This window comes from Perkinsus marinus, assembly GCF_000006405.1.
Source record: "Perkinsus marinus ATCC 50983 genomic scaffold scf_1104296970874, whole genome shotgun sequence".
Lineage (NCBI taxonomy): Eukaryota > Perkinsozoa > Perkinsida > Perkinsidae > Perkinsus > Perkinsus marinus.
This window is the reverse complement of record NW_003202280.1, coordinates 54,600-77,955: the sequence shown is the minus strand read 5'-3', so window position 1 is coordinate 77,955 and position 23,356 is coordinate 54,600. Positions and strand designations below refer to the sequence as shown.

General features: G+C 50.1%; 7 protein-coding genes across 7 annotated transcripts in view; 3 read left to right on the top strand and 4 right to left on the bottom strand.

Annotated features, from left to right (window-relative positions):
• Pmar_PMAR022762 (U2 small nuclear ribonucleoprotein, auxiliary factor, small subunit, putative) overlaps positions 1-340 on the bottom strand; it is a gene marked incomplete at both ends in the record, with an annotated part of 1,054 nt that extends 714 nt beyond the window's left edge. The window contains 2 exons of the mRNA XM_002767213.1: positions 16-140; positions 182-340. Coding sequence (XP_002767259.1) covers positions 16-140; positions 182-340 — 284 coding nt within the window. The remainder of the gene's footprint in view (positions 1-15; positions 141-181) is intronic.
• A 4,676-nt stretch (positions 341-5,016) lies between these two features.
• Positions 5,017-5,266, top strand: Pmar_PMAR022761 (hypothetical protein; the record flags this gene model as incomplete). The annotated part of the gene is made up of 2 exons (XM_002767212.1): positions 5,017-5,114; positions 5,170-5,266. The coding sequence occupies 2 exons, from the start codon at positions 5,017-5,019 to the stop codon at positions 5,264-5,266; spliced, it is 195 nt and encodes a 64-aa protein (XP_002767258.1).
• An 82-nt stretch (positions 5,267-5,348) lies between these two features.
• On the top strand, positions 5,349-6,789 carry Pmar_PMAR022760 (mitogen-activated protein kinase, putative; the record flags this gene model as incomplete). The annotated part of the gene is made up of 6 exons (XM_002767211.1): positions 5,349-5,383; positions 5,648-5,757; positions 5,798-5,865; positions 5,914-6,030; positions 6,171-6,387; positions 6,749-6,789. The coding sequence occupies 6 exons, from the start codon at positions 5,349-5,351 to the stop codon at positions 6,787-6,789; spliced, it is 588 nt and encodes a 195-aa protein (XP_002767257.1).
• Positions 6,790-6,901: 112 nt separating this feature from the next.
• On the bottom strand, positions 6,902-10,358 carry Pmar_PMAR022759 (DNA replication licensing factor mcm5, putative; the record flags this gene model as incomplete). Its single annotated transcript, XM_002767210.1, has 22 exons — positions 10,223-10,358; positions 10,083-10,177; positions 9,905-10,035; positions 9,775-9,860; positions 9,636-9,725; positions 9,538-9,587; positions 9,421-9,486; positions 9,329-9,382; positions 9,141-9,284; positions 8,994-9,084; positions 8,852-8,940; positions 8,607-8,764; positions 8,463-8,565; positions 8,329-8,422; positions 8,163-8,288; positions 7,976-8,116; positions 7,883-7,928; positions 7,665-7,740; positions 7,558-7,620; positions 7,431-7,508; positions 7,230-7,385; positions 6,902-7,187 (listed from the first exon to the last, which is right to left on the bottom strand). The coding sequence occupies exons 1-22, from the start codon at positions 10,331-10,333 to the stop codon at positions 6,902-6,904; spliced, it is 2,334 nt and encodes a 777-aa protein (XP_002767256.1). The 5' UTR covers positions 10,334-10,358.
• A 3,213-nt stretch (positions 10,359-13,571) lies between these two features.
• On the top strand, positions 13,572-13,820 carry Pmar_PMAR022758 (hypothetical protein; the record flags this gene model as incomplete). The annotated part of the gene is made up of 1 exon (XM_002767209.1): positions 13,572-13,820. The coding sequence occupies one exon, from the start codon at positions 13,572-13,574 to the stop codon at positions 13,818-13,820; it is 249 nt and encodes an 82-aa protein (XP_002767255.1).
• A 1,854-nt stretch (positions 13,821-15,674) lies between these two features.
• Pmar_PMAR022757 (hypothetical protein) lies at positions 15,675-20,579 on the bottom strand (the record flags this gene model as incomplete). Its single annotated transcript, XM_002767208.1, has 19 exons — positions 15,675-15,883; positions 16,156-16,276; positions 16,323-16,673; positions 16,811-17,247; positions 17,479-17,675; positions 18,034-18,132; positions 18,335-18,382; positions 18,528-18,655; positions 18,724-18,786; positions 18,834-18,917; positions 18,964-19,087; positions 19,128-19,178; positions 19,381-19,526; positions 19,694-19,805; positions 19,855-19,991; positions 20,035-20,105; positions 20,171-20,238; positions 20,295-20,398; positions 20,448-20,579. 19 exons carry the CDS (start codon positions 20,577-20,579, stop codon positions 15,675-15,677), a joined length of 2,682 nt encoding a protein of 893 aa, XP_002767254.1.
• A 451-nt stretch (positions 20,580-21,030) lies between these two features.
• Positions 21,031-23,356, bottom strand: part of Pmar_PMAR022756 (hypothetical protein) — a gene marked incomplete at both ends in the record, with an annotated part of 3,822 nt that continues 1,496 nt past the window's right edge. The window contains 6 exons of the mRNA XM_002767207.1: positions 21,031-21,587; positions 21,746-21,847; positions 21,903-21,944; positions 21,988-22,029; positions 22,075-22,149; positions 22,854-23,260. Of these exons, the coding sequence (XP_002767253.1) occupies positions 21,031-21,587; positions 21,746-21,847; positions 21,903-21,944; positions 21,988-22,029; positions 22,075-22,149; positions 22,854-23,260 (1,225 nt within the window). The remainder of the gene's footprint in view (positions 21,588-21,745; positions 21,848-21,902; positions 21,945-21,987; positions 22,030-22,074; positions 22,150-22,853; positions 23,261-23,356) is intronic.

Here is a 23,356-nt window from a genome sequence, read left to right as displayed (position 1 = left end):
TAGTAGGCACCAGACGTACCATAATTAGCGAGCTCTAGGAAGACCTCCTCATAGAAGGCTTCGAAGTGCTCCTGAGCGGCATCAGCCTGCTCGTCGGCGACGTCCTGACCCTCTGCCAGAGCTATGGCAGCCGGAGGGTTCTGAAAGGATACTAAGGGGTAAGGGGTCCAACCTGCCTTACCTGGTACATCCCCTTGAGGAGGACGGTCTGACTAGAGACCGGTCTGTTATGCTGTCGAGAGCATTGGTCACCGTGACGGCATGTTCCGATCTTGAAGTAGAAGGGGCAGTTCACACGGTCCTCTTCGGTACCGAAGATTCGGGCAAGATGCTCAGCCATTCAAGGGTGGTAGCAAATCACTCTGAGTACTGTGATTAAGCAGCGCATAGAAGACCGAAATTTCTCCAAGATGTCCAATAAGAGCTTACTAGGGCATCACAGACTGACCCTGTCGAACCCTCCACTGCTTTTTGCTTGATTGCGAAGGCAACTCACTCATAGACCATTATAACCACGCCTTCAACAGTAACACGATCGTGTACACCATCTTTCCGTTAGAGCCGATAAGCGAGAGAGTCCCGACGAATCGTATCAATGATCACAAAAAAACAGCAGAAAGATCAAGTCAATGAACCTCGAAACACCTGTTCGGAGTTATCGATTAGAACGGCGTGCGCGATTACCTCCATGTGGAACCCGAGCTGGTTAATGATATGTATGCAAGATCCTTTGTGGACCAAGAGCAGTATAGATGGTGAGTACCTTAGGGAGATGATCGCTTGTTGTGGGGTGATCAGAAGTTTTCACAGGCTTTGGTTCGAGGACCAGCTCGGTGACGCGAGAGAAATACTAAGAAAATGCTAGGGAGTATAAGTCCTCAAGATCCGGATTAGACATGTGAGTGAGTCAAAATGCGACTCTCGATCTGAGTTTGAACATGAGCACTAGTATGATGAAGTCATCATTCACGACGATGATAATTTTCCGGAACGATATAATCTTCGATGCTGTTTTAGTGGTTCGTAGTGTTCGTAGCTCTCGGCGGCTCTGTCAGAGCCGCTCTGACAGTCAGAGTCTGACTGGATTTGACATGGAGGTGTCCTTACCTAAGACGAAATGCATGATATTATCTGAGGGGTTGAGCGATTCCAATCTGCGTGTGAAGATAGAGGACTCTGACGTCGAAAAGTAGATAAGTTTGTCTACTCGGATAGTCTCTTCCCGGAAGGGAGGGAGGGCCTTAGAAGCACCGCATAGGAATCGGGCAATATCAGCTCTTGAGAAACCAAGTAGTCTTGCGGTTGTCCCGAAGTCCAATGAGGTGTCGTTAGCGTCTAAAGAATCGATCGTTCTATGGTCTAACGGTTAGTGATCATTGCCGTTGTTCATATGGCTCGGGTACGATACCCGCGGGTTTCAAAATCGTGTAGAGTTTCGAACAACGGCATATGGTTGACGTAAGTGGTACCATATTTGGTAACGAACTAGGTCCCATGCAGAGGTCGCTTCCAGGAGAAGCTCGGGATGCTCTCTGCTGCAACTATCTACGATGTAGTGCCCATGGACCAGGTTCACTGTTAATACGACTCAGAGTCCTATTAACTGTCTCTAAAGATTGAAAAAAGAGTCCTTTTGGGACTTCTTATCTACAGTGAAGTGACCAGAGTATAACTCCTACGTCCTGCCAGCTCAGCCACATGTCATCAGTGATGACCTATATCCAAAGAACCACTGAGTATCTGAGTCCGGGACGCCCCATTGCTCGGCGCGACTCGATCTCCAACATATTGAGTATCTGTAAGGGCGTGGACGATTGCAGCGATGCGATCAGCGATATCAGAGCAGAGGCCATGGAGAACGTCTCAATGGAATGCTGATCGTCCAGGCACCAATTCGGAATCGCAGCGCGGGTAGTGTTATCAAAATGCTCTCGCAAAAGGTCACTGCGGGTTAAAGTTAGTATTTTCCCTCCTACCGCACCACGCGCAACGCCAAACTTTCTGTTCCTCTGAACCGGCATTGGGCAGCCTAACTGGCTTGCAGCCTTGCACACCGCGCCGACGTAGCAGAGTTTAGTGCCATACAAAGGCTGCAATAACTTTCACATTCACATGCAGTTCAATCCTGCCCGGGTCTCTCTTGGGGCGCTCGGTCGTGAACAGAGTGGAGGCATACGTTGCTGGTGTTCTACTGAATGATATCGAAGGTCTACAGGAGAAAGTACCGGAAAACGGCAACTATGAAGCTCTGACGCTATTGACTCAATAGTGTCAATTAGAATTGATTGCAATAACTCATATCGTCGGCGTCGTTATATAGCTGGTCCGGCCGATGAATTTGATTTCACTGAAACCAAGTGAGCCTTCGAAAGGTGTAGTAGCGGCTTTTAGGAACATATTTTTAGTACATTGGAGTTTCACCCGTGATATGAAAAACATTAGCGAAAAACATATTTCACGACTACTGCATATCACCGCGAATATCACGTTTTACACCGAGTCTTACGTCACTTCACGTAAAACGGCTGAAACTCCATTGGAAAGCCACTAGTGCTGGGAGGATCTGAACTTCGGATTCTGAAGGCGACATCCTCGGCATTATGGCTGTATGGCACATAGCGACTACTCTACCTCGTATAGGGTGCGTATTGTTTGCTATGGTCGCTGTCGTGTTGGCCCGACCAGCACGAACAGCATGATGCGGAGTAGTGGAGGAAAGTAAGCGCATGTTTTACTGTATGTGGTGGTGATAATATGAATATTCTGATAAAATTTTGGGGGAATCTTGTTAGTTGTTGCTTACTTCTAGCCGAACTCGTGTGTGAATTCTCATAGTGTAGTGAGGGAACTTTTGAGCTCAGCTGAGGAAACCAAATATATATATTTCAACACTGATGCAAAATCTCACAATGCTGTATTTTGAATTGGAACCTCTCCGTCATTGTGAAGACCGCGCTCGTTCGCACATCGGGTTTCATGCCAGGCATCTTCTCGCGCTTTTTTCCGGATCAATTTACCAATTCGAGCAGAATCACCAGTAGTCGATGATGTGGACTATGATGCGATTACGCTCCAAGGTCTGACCTTACTATTAAAGGGTGACCCAAATAAGATGTCCTATTGTCTGTAACTTGCGGAATAACTCAACGAATTTCCCAGTGAGAGGTAGCTCATTAGAGAGATCTTCATCTCGAGATGATGAATAGAGATCTCATTCATCATAGGGAGATCTTCATCAACATTTTTTTCATCTCGCGCTCTTGGCGATCGCTTTTCAATGGGAGGTCGCTTTATTTGGGGCACCCTGGCTAGTGTCTCTCCCATTAGGAGGCTCCTAAGTCCGCCTGTGCTTGACACGTTCGGTAAGACAAGTGTCAAGCAGAACGTCTCTCCTTGGAAAAGTTTTTCCCGCAGATTTTCTTACCGAAAAAATTATGCAAATCACCTCGTCCTCTCGAAAAATAATCCTTGCTGAGCTTCTGATTTATCGAGCAAGTCATGAAGTCATTAGCAGATGATTGTGAAAATGATAATCATCAACATTATAGTGATGCGTGGTCGCCATGCTAACAGTTCCTACATTAAACATATGTTCAGTTGTCAATTACAAAGTGACATTCAAAAGCGTTGAACAGTACACTCCTATGAATGACCGATAGGCAGCCTTGTGCACCATTCGGGATCTTCCTCGTGGACACTCACCGGGGTTCGACCATATGGCGGATTGACTCGCCTCTCTCGAGCCGTGCTGTTGACCAGCTCAACAGCCTCGCCCTCAAGACGGTCGCTTGCATGATGTTCGCTCTCGAGGTGCTACACTTCCCGAAGCTGCTGTTGAAACACTTCGGCGTCTCAGAAGCTCGATAGTGAGCTTTACGAGTTCGACGTGCCCGCCCAGTCCGTGAGGCTGTTCGTTGAGCGACTGCCTCATACTAGTCAGTGCATATGCGTCTACGTACCACTCGAAACTGCCAGATCTTACATCAGCGCAGGAGAGGTGCGTCAACACTACTGACCGTTTACTTTCCTTTCTGCATCAGCACGTGGTCCGTCTCATATCGCGGATGAGCAGAGCCCTCACGATGGGCGAAAGTGCAGCATCGGGTTTCAGTCACAGAGAGCAACTCACTGCTAAGTGTCTGCGGCAGTTGGCCGTGGCTCTGAGCACCGACGTGGCAAGTTTCGCTCACGGGTTTGCAGCCACTTTGGTCATCTACGAGACTTCGAATGGTTTATCGCGGACGGCCAAGTCGAGAGGGAAGAAGTGTTTACCCTTACGCAGATCACGGGTGACTCTTTTACGGCGTGCAATGACGAAGCCACGAGCAATGTGGTCATTTGGTGACCTCCCTGGTGACCCGCAATCCTATCACTCACGAGTTTGTGGAACTAATATACTTGTTGACGATGCGATTCTGGGAGAGTACCGGGTGACGATTCTACCCATCGAGTGTCGTGGCTCCAAAGGCCGGCTCGCCACGGCACTCCCAGCTGAATGCGCTGACAGTTGCTCATCTCTTCCGGTTATGACTCTTCTGATGGCAGTGTTGCGGTGCATATTCGCATGTGCTCAGTCATGATGAGCATTCCGATCATCCACACGATTCCAAAACTCATGTCATTCTTTGCTGGCCGATATGAAGTATCAAACTCAATAAGAGCCCCGTTTTGAATGAGATCAGTGTATCAATCGAGCTCAGGTGAGTCGTTTTCTAACAGAGACAATGCCAGTCAACTGTGTACCAGATATTCTAAGCGATTTCATCAAGCAATGACCAACAAACCTATCGAGTACAGCGGAATTCGACTTATTGTGGCCAGCCTAGCCTCTAGGTTTTACAGGCCAGGATAAGCCCCCTCGCCTGGTCGTAACTGCACCGCTATACTCGTCAAAAGTTGAGCACTGTTCATGATATTCAAACTGTATTGAGTGAGTGTTCATAGTAGGGGTCCGAGTCGTTGGCGGGGGCACATACGTGCCGGCTTTTGCTGTGCGTCGTTAACTTCGTATTACTAATGCGCAATCCGCAACTCGATGGAGACAGGTTTTACGCGAATAGATTCACGTACAACAAACAGAGAGACCTTCTTGGTGAAGGCACATACGGGAAAGTGTAGGTCCATCTGGCATCCCAATTAGTTACTAAGTGGAGAGCAAATTCTCATCAGGTACCGCGCATTCGACACGTTTGCCAAGTCTAGAGTTGCATTGAAGCTTGTGAGAATGGTCGCCAGCCATTCATTTGGTGCCGACTTTCTTCACTAACAGGTGACGTTCGATCCGATGATTGAGGGCTGCCCTCTACTTGTCTTGAGAGAGCTCGGTACCATACGTAAGGTCCTCAATAATGTCGGGGAAAGAGACAGCGGCTATCGACACATTGTGAGTCGTGCCGCCTCTCCTCATGATGCGGATCTATGTTGCATGCACCCTGTATGTGTAGGTCAGCCTACGAGACATCATCTATGAGTCCGGTGGGAATTCCGTGGGCATCTCTTTTGAGCTGTGTGACTGCGATCTACGGCAGTATCTTGTTCGCCATGGCGCAATCACGACTGACTATCAGCGACTTGAATACTCGTACGATCTGTGCTTGATGATGCTGATTTTCAAAGCGCACAATAATGGGGGTAATCCTTCCTTCAGGCGGCAGATGTTTGCCGGACTTTGCTTTTGCCATGAACAAGGCGTTTTGCATCGCGATGTGAAGCCCCAGAATGTTCTCATTAAGGGCAACATGCATAGCGGCTCAGCATGTAACCATCATATATCTACTTACGAGACTCCTCGGGTCAGGCCTTAAGCTAGCGGACTTCGGACTTGCTCGGACATTCCGGCCGGATGTTCGTGCTTACACTAGGGAAGTGATCTTGGCCTCAACAATGAGTTATTTCCATTACTCCGTGGGTCAGATCCAAACTCTGTGGTATCGAGCGCCCGAGATCCTCCTTGGTGCAAAAGAATACGGCCCTGCTGTAGATATTTGGAGTGCAGGAGCGGTCATCTACGAGCTTTGTGAGACGCCTGAGGTAGACGGTAGACCAAGCTATGCTTCAGGCACCAATCGCGCACTGTTCCAGAGCGATTGTGAGGTCATGACACTCATCAAGATATTTCAGCTCCTCGGGACGCCAGTCGTTACCAATTCACACACATTTGAGTTTTTCAGCCAACACTTCCCCAAATGGAGACGATCAGAGGCTCAGGTATGCTCGTTAGCATTAATGCCCAATTGAATCCCACGACACAGACAATTGTGATGTTAAACGAGAAAGTCCACTCGACAACTGTCTCGAGGGTATTGACAAGCATTCTCAAGTTCTGGCCTACAGATCGACCATGTGCTTCCCGAGCAGTTCAGCTCTGTTCATCATATCAACCTCGCGGTAGCTATCGGTCATATCGGGTGGTATTGCAGATGCCAGTGTAGATTCATTCGCTCACCGAGGAGGATAGAGGAGACACAGGACATTCAGCGATTCATTATTCACGTCTCATCATGCTAGTTTTACTTCGTTGGGTTTTAGTAAGGTTGGGGTAACTTCTTTTGGTGGGTACCACTATAGCGAAGCACAGCTTGTTGTGTGGGTAAAGTAAACCCAACGAGCACGCCTTACAGTCGAGCTATCCCAGGGTCGATGGCGACGAATTTCACCCTTGCGTGCATTGCGATGGACGTGAGGGAACGTCGTGCTTCTGAGTCCACTCGTTGCAAAGGAACAGACTCAATGATGGATCTCCGATCAGTGACCGATGGTGTCGAGAGGAGAGTATTCAAGCAGAAGTGATGACACCCCGTAAACAGCATCCCTTGTTGTGGTAAGCGAGCCAATTCTATCACACATATCTGGCGTATCACTATCTCTATCAGTTTGCGTGGTATGGATCAAAAGTTGCACTTTAAACACAAAAACTTTCACTGCAAATGCTCATGAATTTACTCGAAACCTCATGCATAGTCTCAAGAACGTCGTACATAGGCGTGTCCTTGTTCTTCCAGAACTTGACGGAGTAGCAAGGTTTCTGAAAGGACACAGATTGCCAGGCAGCACCCCAACCGGACTCACTGATAGCTTGCTGCACGTGCTTGGGTTCAAAGTCCTTCTCCAGTTCTCTGTGCAAAGCCGTCTTAGGCCTGCGACCTCTTATCTGTAACCTGCGCTTGATAGCATCCTCGACCTGATACCTGGGAAAACCACTTGAGTAAACATGTTCTCCTCCGACATACACTTTCTGACGATCCTCGTCAGTCAGAGCGCCTCCCCCCATTTGGTTGCGATTGGCGGCATCGAGAGTAGCCAGGGTGAACAGCCTCACCGCATCTTCAACGTGACTCACTTGCACCCACTCCGATAAGCTCATCTTCGCAAATGCCTCAGAAATACTAAAACTCGAATGCAATCACCCTCGGAAAGCGACAGAAACCCACCGGGTGATCGCCTCAAGCTGTCTGACCGTGATAGGGATTGTACTATGACCCTCACGGCGCTCCTTCGACACACCTTGTCTGTTCACAACAACTCTTTCCTCTCCACTCAGACAATGCAATAACTCACCTAACCTGAATGTAGTGGTTCTGCAACACATTAGCCGCCTCCGGGGTGAGCTTGGGTGAGCACCTGTCACCAAATCTCACAGCAACGGGGACGTACCCGTCTGCTACCTGTGCCTGGCGAATGCTATGTATTTCTTGAGGTCTTGAACTTTGATCGGGGCATCAGTTACTTCTTCCTCCTCCTCTGATAGGAATCCTCAATTAAAGAGTTCCTACTGCCTTTCCTCACCGGCCACACCGCCGCCGCCTTCCTTTCGACGTCCCTCTGCTTTGTGTAGTTCTGACAGGAGACGTTCACTCCGAAGGATTCTCCCACTACCCCTCACCGAACACATGCTTGGCGATCGCCAAGTCCCTCTCTTCATCCTTGACCTGAACACACCACACCTCCCATCACGACCACGCCCATGCCAACCCACGTCCTTGACCAGGAATATGAGATCGAATCGACTCAGTATAGTAGTCGCGAAATCCATCTGCTCAGCCGCATCAGCGACGTCCATCCACTGCCCGAACAGTGGGTTGGCCGCCGCCAAGACCGAGCATCGAGTGTTGAGAATCTGCGACCAAAGCTGCCGACCAACTCCACCACCAGAAGCGCCTCACTGTGGTGATGCCAGCCTTGGCAATAGAGATAGTCTGTTGCTCCATGGCTTCATGGATCGCCACACGATCGTCGGGCCGCATCTTATCGAATTCATCGATACATACCACTCCACCGTCAGCAAGGACCTACAACCACCTCCCCAGAGCAAACGCCTTCCGCTGCTACCATAGCGCCGCCCTCTAGGGCAAAGCGCCCATCAGCGTCTCGTATGATAGCCGCAGTGAGACCAGCAGCACTCGAGCCCTTCCCACTCGTGTATCTGATGACTCTTCGAGCGCCACTTCTTCCAGCAGACCTACACAGCTATCGGGGCGACTTGTTCTGTGAACTTCAGGAACTGCGACTTCGCCGTACCAGGATCACCGAGCATGAGCACATTAATATCTCCTCTCAATCGAGTACCTCATCGATTCAATCTCGAGCGACCCCAGCAATGTCCTTACCATCTTGAAGGGTCTTCTGTGCGCCCCCAAACAACAAGCAAGCAATAGCGATCTTCAAGTCGCTGATACAGTCCTTAACACTGCCTCTGATTGCAGGGGCCACCGACGCGAACTGAACAAATGAGCACTCAGAAAACGACAAGACATAGGTAGCATCACTATTTTCTCCTTAATTTCAGGGTCTTTAGCCAACTCAGTGAACCTGTTGGAAGACTACCCACCTCGCATAAATTTCCAACCCCTACCGCTCCTCGTCTGCCGGGGAGAGCCTCAGTGTATTCCCTGACGCCCCGCCTCGACCAGTTACGTCTCCATGAGGCATGAACCCAAGAGCCTGAGGAGCAGCACGCAGATGATCATTGGGCGTTGCCACGAGATAGGACCAACCTGAACGTAGCACACTTTGACGCTACCGTCGTTGTCCTTCTTCTTGTCGCCGTTCCTGTCCTCTGTACTAAACACTCCCACGACCGACACTCTGCTGCCAGCAGTAACCTATCAGCGACCTGCCTCTATATCGGTACACGATGTGACGGATTTACGGTATCAGTAAGATAGCGGGTGCAGTGCACTGGTATGCTCCGTGGCATTTCTCCTGTTGGTACGTCCTCCGGCAGCTCCTGAATCTTCAGCGTCTGGGTGTCTTGATATTGGCATTGTTCCGATACTATGATATACCTCAAACAGGACCAGTGTTAGTCTCGAACAAAGAGACGACTCACGGGTCCAGGCCGCATTTTTCACCATCGGGACCGGCCGAAAGCTCTCGAGCACACCTGAGGCAAATAAGGGAGGAAAAACTGGTGACTGCTACCTTCTTGGGATCGCTGTTTTGCTGCGACTCGTTGGTTTCAAATCCAGTGTACGGGAGTGACCACACCTATAAAAAACAATAATAAAAGGTTTCAACAGATACCACACGGCGACCAACTTCTTGCAACGGATGCGCAGCTTGAACGCCTTGTGGACTTTGATGGACGCCTGAGCGGGAACGAGGCTAATTAGGAGTTGTTGTGAGAGTGGTATCACCTGCACGATTATTCCCGGAATCACTACGAGCCTCTCGACATGCTCGCTCTGCAGTTCACGAATCAACTTTGGATTCTCCCAAGAGGCCAGCTGAAAGTAAACATCATTTCTCTACACTAGAGCCCCGTCCCACTCCCACCTTGAGCTGGAATGTAGGCATGCCTCGACGGAAGCCTTGGTCGTCCACTTGGACCTGTCCCCCATCAACGGGCTCCGGCAGACCGCCTGTCAGAAAGCAGTCGTAATAGCACTAGGAGCACTGTGGCTACTCAGTTCGATGAAAACGTCTTGCATGGCTTGTTCATAAGAGCTCATGAATCTTTGCGGCTGGGTCCTCAGGGCGTGACCAAGGGCAGGGGCGAATTGATCAAGATGGTGAACAGATAGGGTCATCGAATACCTCACGAGGGAGTTCAAAACAACCACCCCTCGGTACGGCGGGCCTACACGCCGCGACTCCAATTGTCGATAAGCTGATCTCTGTAGACGAATTTCTGTCCTTGCCTGAACTCCTTCACGAACCTCTTGAACCCGGCTCGTGCCTACCAATGCGAATAGCAGACGAGACGATGTGGTACCTATAGGACTTGGCCTTCGTTAGCAGGGAGGAGGTTCTGGTCTAAGGCGGGCTCATCGTCGAAGCCACCGCCCCCACCGTAGTAGAAAGCACCGTCCATGCCTGCACCAGCTCCTGCCATTGCTATGGAGAGTGAACACTGAGTCTGAGCGATAAGACTACACCTTTTTGAATATCAAAGTTCGTTCATAAAGGCATCGCACGGAAACACAACGACAATAGTCGCCTTCTGAAGTCGATCAGACCGAGAAGGGACTAGGTGCTTAGGAAGGGTAAAATCAACTATAACGCTAGCAGCTCTGCTGATCGTCTAACTCATCAGCAGGAGAACTGCGAAGGCCTGGCAAAATGGGGAACGGCCGCATCACACGTAGTTTTCGCGAGCCATTGGGTCTGTTTCATAGGAGAAATTTTCGTCTTGAACTTGAGTACCGTCCTAAGTTTATCTGAAGTAAGTCCTTAGGTTGCTCTCAAGCTCAAGGCCCCTTAGGCTTAGAATCCTTGTGAGACAGGCCCATTGTATAGAATGGCTAAGTCTGATCGATGAATCAAGTTCTTAGGGAAATAACGATCGAAGTTGCGCTGTGGTGTCGAAGTATTTTCGTGGCACGCGAAACGTTCGAAAATAGTTGCACGCATGCACATCATTTTCTGCACTACTCCCAGGAACGGTACTCCACATCATGCCTGCCCTCACATTAGGAGGTGCACCTTGCATCTGATAGGCACAGGAGGCACCTCAAGGTCCCTCGCCTTACCCTTAGGCCCCGATTTGCAGCCTTTGTGAAATAACCTAACCGCTATTGGGTGCAAAAATCGCCTAGCGCCTTACGATTTTCGTGCCTAACCGAGGCTTGTGAAATGGACCCCTGGAGTTCCCCTATACTTTCCAGGGTGGTGGTTAATGAACCCTAGCTGGAACGTGCTCGCCCTTGTCTACTGATCAACCGAAAATCACATGGGTGCGCACTGCGCAAGGTTTGCGCAATAATCAAGAGTATCGAGTCCTCGGCCGCTAAGGTGTCATGGCGTGCCTCTCGTGGCCTTCCCAATCACCATACTTCGATTCTCCCTGTAGATTCAGTACACGCCTGGTGACAACAGTCTCGCATTCAAGTTTTACTCCCTGAAAGGTAACGCACAGTGGGCTCAAGGCATCTGCTGAATGACTCTGACAGGGGACTCCATGCCATGGAGTCCATGGGCTGCCCTTCCTGACGTTGCAGCATTCACCCTAGGGACGGGTCTCTTTGCAAACTCCGTGTTACCATTGAAGTGACCTTGTGCGTAGTTGTCCGCCCACGTCCTTATCATGAATCACTACTTGCTTGTGACTGATCAGGCTTGCGTTCAGTCACGGCGAATCGATGCACACTGTAGTCATTACTCTTTCAAGCCACAAAAGATGACGAAGTTTCAACCACCGCCTCGCGTGAGTAAGTCGAAGTCGAAGACCTGTCAGGTCTGCGGGATGCCACTCAGTGGCGAAGCTAGGTGAGGGCACAGACCAACAACCCCTGCCGTTTCGTCGGGGTACTCAACAGATCCCTCCTGCGTTACAAGAGCACTCCCAGGATTGCATTATAATGTATAACTCGATCCCGCGAGCGCTCTCGAAACTCAGGGGGGAGTCTATTGGATACCCTGTCTGACCAGTGCTCGAACGTTTGCTCAGTGTAACAAGTCGCTAAGATACACAGCGCAACCCTGCGGTCACGGACCGTTCTGTTACGGCTGCACAGAAAAGTTGAAGATGAGGCCTTCAAAACCCATCTGCAAGAAATGCAAAGAGGGTCCACAAAGATTCATCAGGAGCTTTGAAGAAAGCCACCACAGAGAACAGGAAGTGCCCAGCGCACCTCACACTACATGTACCGATGTGTGAACAGACCCTCGTCACGAGTCAGAGATGCCAACCCTCTTGCCTTTCACGAACGATGATGCGGTACCTCATTCGAGAAGTAACTGGGAGCAGTAGCTCCTGTATATGGGCGTTGCGATTGCCCCTTCGCAGATGATGACCATGAATACCTAAGTGGCCAAGCCAGGGGAGATATCTACCGCATGACTAATGGCGAGCTTCGAAATAGTGGAGACGACAGTCGCAAAGGAGGTGACTTTATCGGTCGGCGTGCTTCAAAAAGATCATTGTGCCTTTGCAGCAGCAGATGATGACCATAAAGAGCTTGAAGTGAAAGTGGGAGGGGCCCCGTCGTTGATCGAGACACCTCAGGGGCTCTTTGCTCCTGATGAGCTTAACAAGAACACCACTGCGGATGATGTAGAGTAGAGCAAGCAACGGCTACCCGCGGCCCTCCTGATCTCAGGGACGCGAGCTCCCGACCGGAACCGTAGACGACGTGCCTGTTGGGGAAGACCCCTTGCTGGGCATAGTTCGAGACCCTTCAATGCTTCTTGATGTCGGCTTATCGATTGAGCTCGGCAAGACGAAGGCTATTGCACTGTATGGTACATAGTCGGACCTTGAAAACAATGACCACGGTGGCAACGTCACACGTTGACATTCTACTGATTCTCCTCGTACATGAAAAACAGTCGACTTCGGCTGGGGCGTCGAAGGACCCGGTCAAGTTAGGTTCAAGGAAAAGAGGTTCCTTGAGTCGGTCGAGATGCTCACTTGCTGTATCAACAGCCATATCCAAGCCGAATCGTCCAACACCGCCCTGCGATCGGTAGCTTGCGAGAAACGAGCGTCCCAATCCCAACTTGGCTGGTAGATTCTCCACAGCAATAGAGCCCTTGCCGTTCTGAGCTACATAAAAACCGCTGTTGTAAAGGATGACAGCGATACGACAGACGCTCTTTACAGGATAGTGGTGGAGGATTGCGATTCGGCATTGCATTTTGACCGTGAGGCCTCACCTAGTCTGGAATCTCACTGGCAATGGACTAGTGACACTGACTGTTCTTCGCCATACGATTCTGTGCATGCCTGGTATTCTCTCACTCAGGAGACAACACCAAGGCAATGTACCGAAGAGCCCTGGCCTTCAACGAACTGGATGAGTGAGTAACGAAGAGCATTCTGGGTATGGCACTAGTCACGATCAGCCTCGATCGGAGTTTGGAAGATATCAGTCGGGTCCTCACAGTCTTCTCTTCCCGCAATGAATCTCATCCAGAGGCGGTGGCCCTGAAAGAAGCAGTGATGACGAAGCGCAAGGCTCTCGAGAAGTGGGGCCTCGTTTCCTCATGAGCAAGTCGATTGAAGCATCAGGAAGTGGGGTGTGAAGGGCCCAATCAGCGTCTCCCGCTTGTGGAATAAACCGACGGGGCGTCCACCAGCTGACGAGACTCCCACTTGGCCGGCATCCATACAGACGAGCAAGCTCGTGACCATGCCTGTCGCCGCGCCCAATGTTGTCACAGAGGACCGATCGGAGGGAGTATTGAACCGCAGGCGCAAGTTTGAAAATTTCCATGCTCAGTCTGGTGTTTTCGAGAAGAAAAAAAGGTCGAATGATGGTATCTGTAAAGCCGTCTTCAAGGCCTCTACCTTGGAGAGAGAACTGCGGCGGCTCAAGTCGAAGGTGTGTTCGCGTGGTGTAGAAGAGGAAAATGATCCTATCAGGGGGACTGCCTTGTAAACTTCATTGCTCATGAGTTGACACCTTCGAAATTGAAAGCTGTGGGAGTCGGACCTGCTGGCCTTTCTGCACTGGGTGAGCATCTCGAGCCAAGGGAAAGTGCTTCATACCATATCGTCGAATACTTTAGATCCGGATTGCGCAGGCGCTATGTTGCAGGGACTATGTGAAGCTGCAAGGAGGGAGGAGATAGATGAATATCTTTTGTGCGAGTATATTGAAACCATGAGCAGCACTCGAATGGTAAGCATTCTCTACTATTCCTTCCGTTTTGCTTCCTATAGATCTCTCCTATGGTCATTATGATGCTCGACCAGTCCGAGCGGAAGTGTCTCAGTAAGAATGTTCATCGATCAGCGAATTTCAATGACAATTGGTTGTTGTTCCTCTGTGCAGACGAGCTTGGAAGTTACATAGTTGATGTTGACGACCCGATCGCGGTTCGTGCTCGGAGCATCTTAGAAGATTGGCATGGGAATGGGGTGTGATGGCATTGATCGCGACAGACATGCATTGTGTTCGAGTTTGTGTCACTATAGTCAGTCAACCGGATATTCAACGAGAACTACTTCGCCGATCTCCTCTACTGTTCCAAAAGCTTCAAGCCGCAGCTGATACTTGCTAGGTATAAATATGCTGTTGCCTACCACATCCTAGGGCTGGAGAACGAGACAATAAACTCGAAGTTTCATGGCACTAGACAAACTCGTTAGCCCTGATGGGATCAGTTAATTGTTGCCCTGCCTCAAGACGTCAGTTATAATCTCCCTTTCTTACATTGACATTATCGATCCATTCTACACTCCTGTTATCTACGCAAGCGGTCATAGATGCATCTCAAGACCAACATCACTGTGGCGAACCAGTGATGGTCTTAACGTGGGTGATTGCCCTGATGGAATTAGTTATTGCTAGGGATTTGCCGATCTGGATAACATTATATTGGATATAATAGCAGGTGTCTCAGGAAGCCTGATCATACTTAATCGATGCAGACTATCCTCAACATGAGCTCAGTTAAGGGTACGAGGGATTGGGACAGCAATAATGATGCACCAGCATCTTCCATTCGAGTGCTTATGCCTCTGCGATGCTGTTGATTCGTCCAAGGTTGGGTTGGTGATGAAGGAGATACTCCACATGAACTCAAGTAACCAATCGAATACAAGAAACACGCTCATGAAACAGTGAACATCCTTCGCATATGATCTTCTTCGTTCTTCCGTATCTCTGCAGCTCTGCGCTTCCTCCGCATATGAGGATTCCTCAGCGCCCAACATTCTTTGGCGATGCTCATCTCTCGCTCTCGGAGGGCTTCCAACTACATGATGAAGGATTCACTATGCCAAGCAAATCGGAAATCAGTAAATATTTGCAAATCCATTCCATTGGTTGCTGCGACTGATTGTATTTGTACATTCCACTAAGGCCACAGACGATTCTTTCTTGCCTGTTGCTTAGCAAAAATAAAAGGCTGGTAATTTCCCATCTTGAACATCGCAAGTCTTCGTTTTTCTCGCTCATTTCTTGGCTTCCGTTTTTTCCGAGACTTTCCCGTTACTTGCGGTCCTTCATCTGAACGCTAATAACTCATATCAACCTCAACCAGACACAGCCGACCCGCGTTCCTCCGCGCCTCCTTCCTGCCATCTCGATGACGCTTCAGCAAAGCATTCGCTTCTTCTACTGGGTCGTGCCCGGCCTCCATCTTCTCGAGCATCGTTAGAAGCTTCGATCGGCAGAAACTGCAGAACAAACCCGATCCATTTTCTACTGCGGTGTCTTAAGCCTTCATATTCACAGCCATTTCATCGCCACTCAACAAGAGATAGACGAGTCCCTCAAAAATGCATGTCAGCGGATTAGTTTTGAGGCGTGAGTATCCGGCATCATGCATGCTACGTACCTCTCATAGATATTGCCTGTCTCTCCCGATGAGACGTCCCCTCCGGCAACTTCATTCCGCCTGGCCGATGCACGTAGGCACTTCAGTTCACGATCATGAAACAGGGAAGTCTCATTATCATCATCATCCTCTATAGGCTGACTGTTGAATTGACGGCCTAAGGAGTTGAACTAACGTTCTACCGGCTCACCTAGGAGTCACTACAATAGCAGGTTAACTAGTCAAGGCTCGAAATTCTCACACAGGTGACCAAGGTTCGAATCCCGGCACCAGGATCTTCACACCCAGTCATATTCGACTCTATTCACAAAGATTTATACAAGGGAAATAGAGCTCCATAACAACGCTCATCATCCCCCCCCTTCCCAAGGTCAACAACATCAACAGACAAGACAAGATCCGTAACGGACCAAGAACGCGCTGAGTTACCTGACTGGGTCTGTTTCGAATCAATCTTAGCATCTACGCCAGCAACATCATGAACCCTCTCATGTAAGTCTTCGAGGACTGCAGGGACTTCACCGAGCCTCCTCTTGAGCTCGTTGTAAACCTACGACAATCAATACCGCTACGGAGGGAAAAGGAGGGGACTTCACCTCATCACACAAGTCTCTCTCGGCTGCTTTGAATGTCTTCTTTCCGGCTAGCAATACTCGACAAGCTGCTTCCAGCAGGGCATCATGTTGGACACGTTTACACAGAGCCATGCACTCCCAAGCGTGGCGATGGTTCATGGTATTGGCAAGGTCAACGAGTCGGCCGCACACGTCCTTTAGGGTCTCAATGAAGGCGCTCGTATGCGCTGATAGACCGTGGGCAACCTTCAATGCATTGCTCCTCGACAGGTGACTGATGTTTATATACGGTAACGAGCACTGTGCGACGAAAGGTAACTCAGTCGCGGGTATAGCAGCCAGAAGCCGGCACAGACGGTCAGACGAGTTGACCTACGAGAACACCAGGGATAAGGAATCATCCGAGCACTCCGGTAACGTGAACAATGCTATTTCAAGATCAGGAATCGTTAACACAAGTCTGGGGATCCGGCGCGATCCCCATGAATCGTCAGAAGTCGCTCACTCACCTGTGCCGGGTCGAAGGTGTCGAGCATCTTCTCTATAAGGGCCACGTTCTGTAGGGGCCTCCCAAGTACGTAGGCACTATATAGAACGTCACATACTGCGATCGAGTTCCAATCACCCTGATGCGCGAGTAGCTTGTCCAGTAACTTGCCTCGGCCTCTCACAGATGCTTCCCGAGGAAGGGCACGGCACAGGCTGACCAGAGCGCTGCTCGCCAGTATCACCAACTCAGCAGTAAGATCCTGCTTGGGGTAGTAGGCCGATAACGCCTCCGACAAGTGCTCAATGAGGCTCTCTGATATGAAATTCCGCGTTGTACATGCACCCAGGACCACAGCTAATCGGGCGATGTCCTTGAACGTAGATTTGGTGAAGTCCAGCTCGGTTATGGCTGATGTGATCACCTTCCTCGTCCGTTTGTCGCCCTCGAGCTCAAGGACTGTACTCACATGAAGTGCAATTGACAGGTCTCTCGGGGATATACGTTCTCTCGCCAAGGCCCTTTTCAAAAGACCATCAATAGTCTCCTTGTCGCATACCGTCCAACGCCGTCCCTCCGCGAGGAAGTACAGCAGCTCGCAGCACTCACTCGGTTCTAACTGGTCTATTCTCTCAGAGACCACCCTGGTGAGGAGATCCATGGCCCCCCGGGGTGACAGAATTCCCTCACTTTGAAGGTGCTGACTATCTCGTTTCAAAAGCCTCATCAGATCTCGTGTTCTGCTGAGTAACACGTGGCCATCGTCAGCTTCTGATACGCCCTTTTCCAGTAAAGCCAATCGCTCAACAGCATGAGCAATTCCGCGATGGCTGATGCGCACGGCGGGAGGAAGTGCAATCAAGAGTTTTCGACTCATCAAAAACAATCTATCGAAACGAACCTCCACTTCATCGTGAAATTAACTAACCTATAGACTCTATTATCCAGTATTACTCATAAGTCCAACATCAAACAAGTGATAGTGTACGCGTCAGTAAAACGATACATGTCAGAGGCAAGTGGTCAGGCATCAGGTCGATCATGCGTTACTACTCTACAGCATGTTATAGCCCGTGAGGGAAAAAGGTTCTAAAACACCTCGAGGTCTCAATGAACGTCGACATTCTTTCTCTCATTCGAATTCGCCCTGTGGTATGCAAAAACGGCATAACCATGACGACGCCCAAGCCGAGGTCGAACGAGGAATCGGATTCCTATGAGCCGAAGAGGGCAGGGCCCCATCACTGAGTGGCTGGCCTCGTCTGACTGCGGTGTCGGAGCTCGACGTTGGACACGGTAGTCCGAGCGGGATTCTCTGGGAGGCAGCGAACGGCTATGTGGTTACTAGATAAACACACGAAGTATCGGAATCATTTTTTGCACGCCTGCACCAGAGATAATGGTTTGCACGCGTGCGCATGTCGATATGTACGCAATGCCGACGCCCAATATTCTCTAACTAGGGGCTCTCTAGAGAGTATATGAGGTTATGCATTCGATGGATCGGTTGGGAAAGGAGAAATATACATCCATCTCGTAGCCCCACTCACTGGTCTTTCGGGCGTCAACCGAGGTCCCAGTATTCGAGCAGATCCTAAATAGACGCATCACATGAACCTACTCATCATCTAGTGATACCTTCATCCCGTCCCTTTACTATTCCTCCGAGCTCACTTGAGACCATCGCCGATGAGCTTCGAAAGCTACAAGGCTACAACACACTGGAGCATTCTTCTTACTTCGTGGCTTGTGTCCCCTCAGAGCCTGTGCTCGCTATCCGTGAACGCTTCTCCTTCCCAAAGGGTGATCTAGACAAGACAAAATGAGCAGGTTCCAATCGGGCACGAACCGCACCTTCCACTACTCCCTGAATCACCGTATGCATGTGTCACCACCTAGTAGATGATAGGAGCACGGAAGAGGCCTTAGGCTCACTAAGTCGTAGTCATCCGCCATCATATCTTGCAGAGTGCCTTCCGGTACAGGGCTCGGTAGATTCTAATAAAGCAACAATCACTGTCTCTTGACCGCTTACTGAAGCTCACGGCAACCCCTAGCAGAATTCTGCAAACACCCCCAGGGGTTCCGGGCCGTTCCTCAACCGCTTGATCTTCACTCGTGAACATCGTCTGTGGATAGAAGAAGAGGCGTTGAGATTTGCATGAGCCGGCTCACGCTCTCAGGTGGCGGCAGACCTAGGGCGATGAAGTATTGCGGAGCCTCAGCGGCGTATCGTAATGGTGCATGTGGCGCCCCTCGCTCCCAGAGGTTTCCACGTATAGTCGGAAGCCCCAAACACCTTGGAAGAACAAGGCTCAGCATGCAGGAGGATGACCCACCTATGACAAGCGGCCAACAACTCGCGTTCTCTCTCTCCAGCGAAGGTATAGCTGAGAACCGGAAAGACTTTCGGAATGTGCATGTGTCGAGGAGAGCGCTCGCGGTGGGCAGCCCTGACCTTGAGCTCAGGTGGTTTATCGGATAGAAACTCGTGATAGTCATTTTGCGTCCTCCATACCGCACCTCGAGCTGATCGTCGTGGAAGTGCCTACAGACCAATCTCAGTAACCATGAAGTTAGTTTGACCGTTACCTAGCAATGTCATCAACGTCCTTCACATAGACGATTTTCCGTCGCTTTTCTTCGGGCACTAGGCCGCTGATCAACTTCTCGAGAGCAGACGGAGCACTCGTCACAAACGTGAGAGCAGACCGTCCCACATAGTGCTCAGCTAAGACCTGAAAAAACACTTTCTCACAGTCCGCTCCCTCCACACTGAATGGAGCGTATCAATTCGAAGGTCAATGCTGTCGTCGGCTTGTTTCCGAACCGAGATGCTTGTAATTCAACTTCATAAAGTCATTCAGTCAACCTAACCCCTGGTATACTAGAATGTGAGTCTTACCCCGAATATGGCTCGCGTCCGCGACACCGCCGGCAAGAACTGCATGAGGCCAATATTTCCCAAGTCGAGGAGGGTGACGGTACTTTCACACTTCCCCGGGAGAAGCATATACCTATCTTCCGGAGAAGAGCCACGCTAGTTCAAACGTCGCCTGGGCTGACCGTATGATGAACTCCATGAGGAAGCACACACATCGTAGGGAAGTATTCTGGTCCACAGCATGTCTCAGTATCTCCGTCACTCGTACCACAAGGCACGGTCGCAAGAGCTTGTCTCGTCCCGAAATGTAGACAAAACCCTGATAGACTCATACTGGATGACTGAGGCCGTGTCGCTCGAACAAAAGGACTTGCCAAATTGAGGTCATTGAAGATCTCCCTGTCATCGATCGGCTTGCTGAAGAACGACTTTCCTGAGCAGACGGAGAGGAAGCGCTCTCGATACGGCTATGTGTACAATAGCACAGAATGATCTCACTCCAGCTTTCTGTTTCCATCATCATGTTTGCCACTTTCCTCACACTTCCAGCTGCAGCGTGCAGGTATCTGAACGACCGATAATTTCGCATCTTCATGGGAAGTAACCATGCGGTTTGCCGGACCTCAGCCTCTTGGACTCCATCCGCCTCCTCAATGCGATACCTAGACGGCAGAGGTGCTCAGTTAGCTCCTCCAGCTGGTCCAACTCATTCTCAAGCAGTGGCACCTGTACAGGCGACAACTAGTGAATAGAAATGCCAGACGAGACTTCTCACATTGCAAAAGATACGTCGCTCGCTCGATCCATCATCGTAGCGAGAGAAAATGTGCTCATCAGTAGCTTCGAGCGCCAACAGCTCTGGTGGGAGAGTGAAGGGTCCGATAGGCCAATTAATGGCAATGCTCATGCAAGGATCAACTGAATGAGCATCCGACGGTTTTCGATCACAACGAGCGTCTATAGCGCCGCACCATCAGTAGCGGTAAATCAATATAACGCTCCGTCCTCCGCGACTTCAGCAGCTGGAAGATGAGCAATGGTGAGGGCGCCACAGCGAAAAAGAGTGAAACAAACCGTCCGACAACATACAATGCCTTTCTTCTAGGGGAATCACCACACATCCAATCGACACACGATTGTCCACCACCCATGATACTGCTATCAGGGTGAACCATAAATGGCTCCCTATCCCTATTATCGCAAGCCGCGAAGACGTCGTGCTCACCAAGAAAAATCATACCCTAACCCGAAACCAGAAATCAATGCTCTCTGCGAGTGGTCGGCCATTCAGTCAAGTAGGATGCAATCTAGTAGATGAGGGTGATTGACGGACACAACAGATGGAATAACAGAAACGGTCACAGCTCGGTGTCGTCGTCATGAGCAATCTCACTTATACATGCCTCAGGCAGAGGCCATGTCTCCTCCACTCGAGGGAGTAGACTGTGTGGGAGAATGTCGGCCAGAGGCGGGTGACGAGGAGAAAACAGAGGCTTGAGTCCACCTTCCTTGGATGGCCCGTAGGCCCGGTAGCAGTGGACGAACATGATTTGATATGTATCACGCTTGATAGTCATTGCTGGCACGCGTGCAAAGGCGTCAATGTTCCAGTCTTGACTCAAACGATCGGCCACTTGTTTCCATCTCCTCGGGAGCTTGTACTTCGTAATGAAGTGAATCGCCTTAGGCCGATTGTCGTCCTCGAGACCACGACATTCGAAGAACACCGAGTAGTAGAGCAGCCCTTTGTCCGAGGTAGCGGCCTCAAAGATAGCTCTCACTTCCTCATCATCTACCTCATAGGGCTGCCTGCGGCTCGGTGTGTTGCTCTCCGGCCAAGTCCATAAGTATGTTCGAGCCTGCGTCCTCAGGTTCTCGTCGTTCACACACTTGAGCTCGACATCAACAATCTCACCTGAATCGCTATGCTCCTGAATCGACTCTAAGATTTACTGTCCGCAAAGGCTTAGGACATAACCTTCACAGAAGTTCGAGTAGAGACGCTAAAACGGCGAGTTCTCAAGCCAGCGACGTGATTCCATTCACCCTAGAATGTTTAATAAGAAAGCTCACCTTCAGAATTCTCCTCCTCATCGTCTGTCACAACAGGAACGACCCCAATCTTCGTGCAGTTACACCTCGAACACTTCTTACATGCACTCTTGGTGGCTAGAGCTGACACAGTCCCAGACGATATGATGAACGGCACCCGGCCAAAGGCGGGGCTTACTTCGTTCCAACCACTCCTTCTCCTGCTCCAACGTTTCAATACCTGATCAGGACGAGAATCGGCAGATCTCCAGCTGAAAACTCACGTCGTCTGAGGGACATGTTCTCTTGACATAAGGAATGGATGGCTGAATGACAAAACTCAAAAGGCGGTGGCAGTTCATTGTAGCTACTTTCCGGATCACAGTCGGCCCATGGAGGGTACTGGATAGTATCCTCATTGGACTCGATCGCTGGCAGGCTCGGACCTTAGACGAAATTCTATAGCGCTATAATCTGCCTGTCAACCGATGCTTAGCACGTCGAACTACTCTACTGTGCAGTTTCTTTTCAAGTCGATGAGTTGTGTTCGCCTTAGGACACTCTCAAAGTCACACACGTGCTGGAGCTAAACTACAGAACACATAACGAGGAAGGCGACCTACTGAAAGGAGGCTCATCTCGAAGTGCTCCATTAAGGCTATGGTTAATATCGACTGAGGCGTCCCGCTTACCATCATTCGTAAATGTCCGCTGGGCTCTGTGAGGAAGCTTGGGTGACGCGTTAGGCATATTTCAAAGCAGCTTGGACTAACTCGACGGAGGCCTCGACTGCCGCTGATGGTCGCAGATTACTACTCACAGATTTTTGCTTTTTCGCAAAGACAAGTCAATCAGCGAGCTTACGAGACAAGCAGTACGATACTTTACTATCGAGCCCATCCACTTCCACTAACGAACACAACAGATGCAAAGGCCGACGGAAGCGCACTCAACATTTCCATGCATGGAAGAAATCCATCACATAGAGTCATGACAACATGGGGGAGCTGCAGGGGCCATTCCTATGAGTGAACCACAACGGGAACGAGTTCGGGGAGTATGTCGATCGTGTGCAGCGTTATGGGATCACATTGAGGCACTCAATAGTCGGGGACAAGAAACAACATTAATCATGCTTTGTCCGTGTTACGGTATCGTTCGGTGAGAAGCCAGTCAGCGAAGCAACGGCAGCAGGGTTTGATGGGTTTTTCCCTCTCATCCCTCTCCAACTTGTGTGGGAAGTAATGACATCGTCCTAGCCTTTCACGAAGGGCGTTCCTATGTCGTTCTCCTTGTGGCTCAGGGAGCGAATTACAAGTGATAAATATTGGTACCAACTCGTCGAAAGTGGTGGTATTATTCACCTCAACAGGGCGGCCTTCGAGGAGGCTGAGGAGCGTCTCCAAGTCCAATCCGTCACCCAGGTGCTCCAAAGAGAATTGATTGAACAAGATGCACTCGCAGTCGGATAGCCCCTTCAGTGAGAGCTTGCCCTTCTTGGGAACCTTAGCGCACTTCAGAATTTGAGCTAGAGGTCGCAGTATAGCAGCCTTGCCACTGAAGGGCACACCATAAATCACCACGTTCGTCTTACTCGACCGACCCTCCTCGATATTCTCTATTATGTCCTCTCTCAGCTGTTGAGCTCCCTCT